General features: G+C 34.1%; 1 protein-coding gene across 1 annotated transcript; it reads left to right on the top strand.

Annotated features, from left to right (window-relative positions):
- Positions 1–6,392: 6,392 nt before the first annotated feature.
- HELRODRAFT_190598 (hypothetical protein) lies at positions 6,393–8,396 on the top strand (the record flags this gene model as incomplete). Its single annotated transcript, XM_009014547.1, has 2 exons — positions 6,393–6,411; positions 6,547–8,396. The coding sequence occupies 2 exons, from the start codon at positions 6,393–6,395 to the stop codon at positions 8,217–8,219; spliced, it is 1,692 nt and encodes a 563-aa protein (XP_009012795.1). The 3' UTR covers positions 8,220–8,396.
- Positions 8,397–10,489: the final 2,093 nt, after the last annotated feature.

Consider the following 10,489-nt stretch of genomic DNA (forward strand, 5'->3'; position numbering starts at 1 on the left):
TCATAAATACAAAACATTACTCTTATAGACATCGCATTTTGTCTTCTTAAAAATGTTAGCAGCATATTGACCAAAGAAAAAGCGGGAAATTTTTTAAAAAATCTATTGAATTCATGATGCGTGCGTGTGTGTTGTATTTTAAAATGTGTGACTAAAATTAAAGAGAGAGCGAGAGAGAAAGAGAGAGAGACAGAGAGAGAGAGAGAGACAGAAAAAGACATTAAAATCCAACATACCACACCCCTATACCAAAGCTAGCATCTACATTTCACGCAGCTAAACTAATTAACACAAAATCATTTCAACGCTACAGCAGCAGCAACAGCAGCCACAAAAACGACAATACGACACCTGCTACCACTTTATATTAAAAAAAAGCATTTAAATACCTTCCAATGACTTAAAATACCTTTCAATACATTTAGAATAAGTTTCAACGAGTTAAAAATCTTTTCAATGCTAAAATTCTGAATGATTTAACTTCAATGGAATGATTGCTTTTGCCTGATGAAGAATGGGAGAACTTTTTTGTATATGAAAAAAATTTCTAAAAGGATTCCTTTAAAATAAAAAAAATACCACAAAATACAACGAAATACAAAAATAAAATACACAACGAAGTGCAATTGAAAAATATATAAGTATGTTTATTCTCATTGCATACTCTTGTACACACTCACACACACACACACACACACACACACACATAAGCACACACAAACACACACACACAAACACACACATACATTAAACATATGGCACCGAATCTTTTTTTCTTCAAGTTGAAAAAATTTAATTAGCAGAGCACTTCGGAAAGAATAAATAGATCTCAATACACACTAATAACACTCTCTGGATATGTAATAAAACTTTTAGGAATAATATTTTTTGCATATACAAGATGTTTCTAGTTCAAGAGTTTAAATGGAAAACTACACCAACAGAAAAACATCCACACACACACACACACACACACCCGTATTCATACACTCACACACACACACGTACAAACACACACACACGTGCATACACACAAACACACACACGTATACACATACAAACACACATATAAATACAAACACAAAATACGGAACTAAAAAAAACATTTATTCTCATATCCCGACGCATATAAAAAAAAGTAAGCATATAATAACAGTAAATCATAAAGGCAAAATACAAAAATACGTCGTTAATACACGCATACACACATGCATACATTCATTCACACAAATGTACATACATACATTCATACACACACATACACACACACATACATACATACATACGTACGTACATACAAACAAACAAACACACACATACATGAATGAATGAATGAAAGCTTGAAAGGAATAAAACCACAAATGAAGATAATAATTAATGTAAGAAAGCGAGAGAGCTTGAGAGATGCTGGCGACTAGATAAATAAAGAAATAAAAAACATCTCAAAGCAGGAGTGGCCAAACGTTTTGCTGTGAGGGCCGCATTGAAAAGTATTTCACCCTTGAAGGGCCGCATATGTACATAAATAGCAAATTTTACGACTCTGGGGAGAATATTTTAAAGATTTCTGGCTTTTTTTTGATCATAATTTCTGGCTGATGGCCTTTTTTTTTGGCGAACAAAGCCTGGCCGTAGTTTGCCCATTCCTATCTCAAAGTATAATTACTAAGTAGACTCAATCACATGTATTATGGCATTATCCAATTTATTTATTAGTATTATCTATATTCTATTCTTATATATATATCTAATTCTTATATATATACATATATATGATATTATCATATTGGTATTATACAGAAATAATGCTATAACAGTTTGCTATAACATACAGTTACGAAGCAAGCACTAGTTCTTTCTTGATAGCTCTCATAAGTAACTATAATTGTGTGACGAATAAGCAAAAACGTTGTCACAGTCAAGTCTCTCTCTCTCTTTCTCTCTCTCTCTCTCTCTCTTTGTGTGTGTGTGTGTGTGTGTGTGCAATTATATTTTTGTTACCAGCTATTTAACTGTTGTTGATTTGTCAAGTGGGTAATTAATTAAATTAATTAAGCTGTCTGCTCTTTGTTCTATTTATAGAAAGTTGGTTATTTCAAATTTCGGTTTCACGTGCAAAGTGCAAGAACTTGTACGTAGCTGTAGATCGTAAGATAAAATAGCTTGACGGTCTTGTTTTTGATGCCAAGTTTGCGCCTGAAAGTGTATTGAATTCAAATTTGTTGTTTGAATGTTCAGAGAAGAGCGAGGAGATGATGCTCAACGACATATTTGGTTATTATTTTCCCAAATTTTTATAATTTTCTGCTAGATCCTCCAATATAGTTGGAATAATAATTTTTTATGTTTTTATAGAAAAGAATTTTCGTTTGAATTCCATTTGTTTGCTCATTGTGATTCTTTCACGCATATCCTTCACATCGTCCCTAACTTCATTTCTTCCTTATGGCTTCGACAACGACGACCAGCTGTTCAGGGAAAGAAACATCTCACTAACTACTTCCAAGAAATTTTTGTTCCACGATCAGATTTCAACAGCAATATTTTTAGAAAATGGAAATTTGATGTACTTCAAAAGGGGAAGTGAGAACAATTACTCCGTCAGTTTCAATGGAACAGGTCCGACGGGTCAGCGTTACACGTTCTTCAGGGAGTCAACTGAACCAGGTGACTTGGCAAGCATTGACAAAATTTTTTGCATTACATCTGAAGTTTGTGGCACTTTTAAAAGTAGTTGGATGTTCTTAGTCACGGTAGTTTCACAGGACATTGATGAAAAACTGTGCGACAGAACTGGACTCTGCCCTGCGAAAGCTCTCTATCAAATCGCATATACAACGAACGGTGCTGTTTCTTACGTAATCTTCGCACAAAACAAAAGCGCATACACTCTAAGCAGCGTCCTTGTGAACCACGGAAATGGGCAAAAAAGCAGAACATTTTCGACAAATATTTCCACCGACTATATAATATTCAAAGTTAATGAGCACTGCTCAGTTAGTTTGAACCGGATAAACGGCAGTCTGAAGATCCATCCAGCATCCGTCTTGTACTTCGGCCAGCAGGAGGTCAGCATGGAGGGCCTCTGCTTTGATAAGGGGACGAGCGAGGTTGACGTTCTTATAAACAATTCTTCTATAAAATGTTTCGTTGAATCCGACTTTATCATCATCTGTCGAACGCCATACTTTGACGATATCGGCAAATACAAAATTGAGGTCAAGTCCACTTATTTTCAGTATTCAGCTGAGTTGAATGTCAGGGATGTCAGTTACGAATCGCAACATTACATATTCGTTGACGACCTAAATAAATTAATTGGCAGCGTGAAATTACCTCTTTCTCATAAAGATGTGATCGACAATTCGAGTGAAGTTTTGGTGCAGGGTGTCCAGCAGAACATCTACCACAACACGGTGGACGATTCCTACCGATTGGACAGTAACGATGTTTACATTCGTTTGCCTGTCACCTCAAGTGCTTCCAACTACTTCCCGATGCGGTTCCTTCCAAGCTCCGAGTCCATTCCTGATGCTGTCAGGATTCTACTGAGTTACAACAAAAACATAGTGGAGGTATTCCTGAGCAAGAAACGCATAGCTGGCAAAAGTATGTGCAATTTTTGGAAGTCTAAACCGAACTACCAACAACTTGACTACAACAACTACAACATTTATAACAACTACTGTCCGAACTCAGTTGACAAGACTTCCAATCTGACGCCAGATCGAGATTGTAACTTCAATAAAGAATTAATGTGCGACATGTTGAAACCAAATATATCTACATGTTTCAGACAACAAAACTCGGACCGCCGTTACAACATGCACACCGGCATGTATGAAAATTTCCACTCCAAGTGCTGCTATGGATTGGATGGCAAGCTGAGCTCGAGCGAAAGTTACCCATCTTTTAGCGAGTTATATGGAAATTTCGAACATTTCTGGAAAAAGATAAGACCATTCTTGTATTGCTGTAAATTTACTGACAACTCCTGTGACGATGTCAGGAAAAAACTCAAAATATAAATTATAAGAGTTATTTATTAAAAATTACTCTCTTCGCAGCCGTTTTTGGTCATATTATTTTTATAAAAATTGATTTCAATTTATATATGGACAAAATGTTATAACGGTTGTGTTGGTAGATAGAACAAACAATTAACATATACTGCGATTGGTTTTTTTATCTGAAAAATAAATTTTTACTTTTTATTCTTCCGTTATTTAAACAAAATTTATGAGTTGAGTTTGTTGGACAATAAAATCTCGCTTAATATAATATTGACTCAACAACGTAAAAACTGAGAGAGGAAAGAGAGAGAGAGAGAGAGAGAAAGAGAAAGAGAGAGAAGAAAAAAAAAGAGAGGCAGGCAGGCAGACAAACATACAGAAAAACATTCACACAGACAAACAGAGAGAGTCCGTAAGAAAATTATAGAGATTTAAAGTTAAATAAATACACGAAACCAATGCCAAGTTGAAACAAATTTTTGATTCAAATTTTAATATATTGATTATTATTATTATTATTATTATTTTTTACTTATTATTATTTCGCTATTTTTATAATTATAGATGTTTTAAGAAATACGAAATTTTCTTTGTTTTCATTGAAACATTTTTCCTAAACTCGTCACGCCGAATCGATAATTTGAAGGAAAAAAAGTTTCATTGTTTTGGTTTTGGGTTTCTTGGTTTCACAATGTTTTCTAAAGTGAATGAGAAAGAGAGAGACTGAGAGAAAGATAGAGAGAGCGAAAGAAAAAGAGAGAGAGAGAAAGAGAGAAAAAGATTCAGAAAACTGTTACAAACACGATAGGTATCTGCAACAGTAACTTTTGATAGTAAAAAAAGTCTCTTATTTTTTGTTAGTTTTAAAGAAATATTTTAATAATATTATAGACATAAATGGAAATAAATATAAACTTTTCTTACACACACATACACGCACACATACACCCACGGACGCGCACACACACACACACACACACACACACACACACACATAGCATTAAACTAGATGATCAAACCTACTTATTACATACAACATTTTTTTGGCGGCATAAAAAAATTTTCCTTCTCTCGGTTTTTCCGGTTTTATTACATTAACTCAGATTTTTTCATGATCTTTTTTTTATTATCATTATTATTTATTTTTTTATTTATATTTTTTATTTCAACTGAAAATTTAACAAAACAACAATATTTTGTCGTTTTGCAATTTTTATAGATAGCTAGACTTAAAAACTATGTCACACAAACAAATACACACACACGAATACACACACACACAAACACAAACACATACACACACATTTTCAAAGTTTCAAAGTTTATTCATAATCAACAACATGTCAACTAAGTGAATAAAAATTATGAAGTTGTATATGCGGAGACCGAATAAGACTGTATGTCTTGTAGTGTATATATATATATATATATAAATATATATATATATACGCACACACACGCACACACAGGTACAAAGACACAAACACACATACATACTCTAATCATGATATCTTCACATGACGCCGCTTCTAGATTATAATAGAATTCATCATATATATGGATGTATGTTTACGCATAGATACACACACACGCACACACACACACACAAGCACAATCAAAATAACTATCCTAAATTATCATACAATAATAAACCAAATAAATATGCTTCAAAATTGGGATAAGAATTCTTCATAACTATAAAAAATTGAATGCAGTTAACATTAACTGTAACGCGTAATTTCAAATTAGGGCAAACGAGAAAGAAAGAGAGAGAGAAAGAGAGAGAGAGAGAGAGAGAGAGAGAGAGAAAGAGAGAGAGAATATAATAATATTCATCTTTTAATAAAATATATAAAATTAAAAATTGCTTACAGTAACTCATTAAATCGTAAGAGAGAAAAAAAAAAGGAGAGAGAGAGGAAGAAAGAGATAGAAAATATTACAACAGTATTAAGAATCTTACCAAAAGTAATAATAAAACTGATATATCCCAGTTTCTAACACTAAAACATTAAATCGTATTCATTGACTGGCTCGGGTATAAAAATGTTCTAACGACAAGATGATTATTTTACTACCAAGTGGTCGCTGTGCTATTTACTGCGTATTATGAATATAACAACTGTTACATTAATGTTATATTCATAGAGTAATTTATTGCTTGGTTGCTTGCAAGTTACCTGTGAATGAAAATTTCTCACATCGGTTTCGAATGAGTTCATTTAAAGTGAGATTTTGTTCAGTTATTGCGTGGTGAATGTTTCAACACTAAGAAGTTAAGTTTTACTTAAATTTGTTTTTGAGGATCAAATTTGATAAGCGTAAAAATTTATTTGTGCGAATCATTCTTTGGATCCACAGTTTAAAATAACTGAATAAATGTTCATTAAAACAACAGGTTAGACTTTTTATTCACTAACTTGTTAAAAATTATAGCAAAAAATATTTGTATTTCTAACTTCCACACATGTTAACGAATATAACATCATCAACATTTTTAAACAACTTTTCCTTTATTCTTACCTCGAATCAGATGTCATAGCGATTGTGGCGACAGTGGCTCAAATACTCGCCTCCTCAGCTTCAGGGGCCTCATTTCTTCCTCATGGATTTGATGTCGGCGATCAGCTGTCCCGAGACGGCAACGTCAACCTGACTACGTCCAGAAAGTTTTTGTTTTTCGATCAGATTTCCAGCTTTGTGATCGTGAGGAATGAGAATTTGATGTACTTCAAAAGGGGAAGTGAGAACAATTACTCCGTCAGTTTCAATGGAACAGGTCCGACGGGTCAGCGATACACGTTCTTCAGGGAGTCAACTGAACCAGGTGTCCTGGCGAATATTGACAAAATTTTGTGCGAGGCCTCTGAAGTTTGTGGCACTTTCAAAAGTAGTTGGATGTTCTTGATCACCGTAGTTTCTCAAAACACTGGTCAGGATTCTTGCAACAGAGATGGTCTCTGTCCTGCAAGGATTCTCTATCAGATAGCCTACACGACAAACGGGGCAGCCTCCTACATGCTTTTTATACAAGATAAAGACGCATACACTCTGAGCAATGTTGGCATAATTCATGGAAATGTGATGAACAGCAAAAATGTTATAACGAACTTTACTACCGACATCATCGTCTTCAAAGTGAATGAAAAATGTTCGGTCAGTTTGAACCTGGTGAACAATGTTTTGACCGTTCGTCCAGAATCTGTCTTGTACTTTGGTCAGCAGGAAGTTATATTTGAAGGGCTCTGTTTCGATGAGGGGACGGATGAAACTGATGTCCTCATGAACAACACAGCTGTCCAGTGCTCCGTGGAATCAAACTTCATCATCATCTGTCGAACGCCGTATTTTGACGAAATAGGCAAGTTGGACGTGGAGGTGAAGTACAAATATTTTCAGTATTCTGCGGTGCTAAACGTTAGAGACGTTAGAAACGAATCGCAACATTACATATTTGTCGATGACATGAATAACCTGGTTGGCAGCGTGAAACTACCCCTTACGCAAGAAAATGTGATCAACCATTTGAGTGAAGTTTTGGTGCGAGGTGTTCAGCAGAACATCTACCACAACACGATGGACGATTCCTACCGATTGGACAGTAACGATGTTTACATTCGTTTGCCTGTCACCTTAAGTGCTTCCAACTACTTCCCGATGCGGTTCCTTCCAAGCTCCGAGCCTATTCCTGATGCTGTCAGGATTCTACTGAGTTACAACGAGAAGACCTTCGAGGTGTTCCTGAGCAAGAAACATGTAAAAGGCCAAACGATGTGCAGTTATTGGAAATCCACCTCAAACTACCAACAACTGAGCAACTACAACAGTTTCAACAGTTATAACGACTTCTACGGATCGTGTCCAAAATCCATCAACCAGACAACTTCCGTCACAATCTTGCTACCGGATCAGGATTGCAATCCTTACAAGCGTTACATGTGCAACTTGCTGAAACCAAACATTTCGGAATGCTTCCAATCCAGTTCAAATCCCTACTATAATAACTTCGGCTATCCGTACTACCAGACGAAATATTCGAAATGCTGCTACGGATACAATGGTCAGTTGAACCAGGATGAAAGTTATTTGTCTTATGCTGACACTGAGAAGAAGTTCGACCACTTTTGGAATAAGATACGTCCATTCCTCTACTGCTGCAAATTCTCCGATGACTGCGCTGATGTTAAAAAGAAACTGGGAATTTAAGTTGCTTTTTAGCGTTTCCGAATGTTTTATGATTCGCTATTGCTATTTTAGTTTCTCATTCGATGGTACATTTTAAATCTCATCAAACATTATTAATCGACCATAAAAAAAATTTAATTTATTTCATTTTTTAGACGTAGTTTTATTCCTTTAGATTTAAATAAATCCAGCTTCGTTAGTCGCGTCAGTTTTGTAATTATAAAATATTTCTGATCTGAATCTGAAAAGTGTTTTTATGTTAGATCTCGCATCTCGAGTTACGATATTGCCCGCTCAAATTGAGTTTTATGGCCAGAGATATAATTTTTCCAAGTACTACTTAGATATAAGTTTCACAGAATAAGCATTTATAGTCATAAACAATAATTAAATTTAGCGAGAATAATTTCGAAACTAATTTAATTCATTATAGAAAGAAGAAAACTTTGACGAAAAAATTACAAATTTTGATTACAAAATAAAAAAAATCGTTTTCGATGAACTGGTTGAATAATTTAATGGAATAATAATTATTTAAAAATAATTTCGTTTGCTATACAGTTTACAGCTACCACATATCAAAATTCATATCTGCAATTGTAAATTTTCATTCGACCACAAACCGCGTTAGTGTTCCATTATCTATAGTTTTTTTAATATAGTCCGTAAATATTTAATGTGTGTGTGTGTGTGTGTGTGTTTAGGTGCCTTTGCTTGTTTGTTCGTTTGTTTGTTTGTTTGTGTGTATATGTGTTTACATCTGTTTGTTTGTGTGTGTGTGTGTGATGTGCGTGTTCTTAATTATGGTTAAACAAGTGTATTTAAGTTGAGTTCGTTTTGTAACATTTATCTTCGTTTCGCATGTTATATTACAGCGTTCAGAGTTATTTAATAACCATGGAGAAGAATTTAAAAAGTTTGTTACTGATAATTTATAAATATTTTTATAAATTATATAATGATAATAATTAATATTATTACTAGTATAAGTAGTAGTAGTAGTAGAAGTAGTAGAAGTAGTAGTAGAAGTAGTAGTAGTAGTAGTAGTAGTAGTAGCAGTAGTGGCAGTAGTAGTAGCAGTAGTAGTAGTAGTAGTAGTAGTAGTAGTAGTAGTAGTAGTAGTAGTAGTATTAGTAGTAGTACCAGTAGTAGTAATTAGCAAGAGCAACTACATAAATAGATTTTCAAAAATAAAAATTCAGATGAGTAAAAACTTTTAAAAAAATATTCTCAAAACAATAAAAATGTTGCGTGCAAATATATTCCATTATAATAATAATAATAATAACAATTATTATGGTTTATTAATATTTAAATAATTCAATTAATTTTATTTTTTCTTATTTATAGAACTATCATTATTTCATTGTGAAATGTAAACATTTCTTTTCTATTTATAATTTTTGGTGCAAATTTTATGGTGGCCCAACAAGTCATATCTTCGGGTCTCCTAGCTTTTTGCTGAATAAACTCATTATTGAATTGAATTGAATTATTATTAATATTATTATTATAAAGATAATATTAATAAATATAGCAGTTGAAATAGATAAAAAAAACACCACCATTCAAAATTAACTGCCATTTGCTGTACCGGTCATCGAGATAAATGTACACAAACATATGAACAAACACACACACACATACACACACACACACACACACACACGTACACACGCATACATGCAAACACATTTACATCTACATACAAATGATATATCTTTACAAATCGATTTATATATATATATATATGTGTGTGTGTGTGTGTGTGTGTGTGTGCGTGCGCGGATTGTAATTCAAAAGTAAACAAATGAATATAAAATTCCATATAAACACATTCAAACCAATACACCAGATCATCCGCTAATACGTGAATACTGCCTGAATGAAATCTTCAACGTCACATGCGAAGAAAAATCCTCATCATCACTACCACCACCAGCATCATCATCATCACCGCCATCATTATCATCATCATCATCACCATCATCATCAGCTACAGCAACAACAACATCATCGTCGTCGTCATCATCATCACCAATCATCTTAATCAAGTCTGCCTACTTCGGCCGCATGAAAACCGGAAGATGCATAACCGGAAACAAAGATATAGGATGCACCAAAGATATAAAAACGTACGTCGATAATATGTGCAGTGGCTTGCCGTACTGCTCTGTCAGTGTTAGATCTTTGGTGGACCATCATCCATGCCAGAAGGATTTTGTGTCCTACCTACAAGTCGAGTATTTATGCGTTAGATGTAAGTTATGATGGTGTGTGTTTGTGTGGTT

This window comes from Helobdella robusta, assembly GCF_000326865.2.
Source record: "Helobdella robusta unplaced genomic scaffold HELROscaffold_14, whole genome shotgun sequence".
Classification (NCBI taxonomy): domain Eukaryota; kingdom Metazoa; phylum Annelida; class Clitellata; order Rhynchobdellida; family Glossiphoniidae; genus Helobdella; species Helobdella robusta.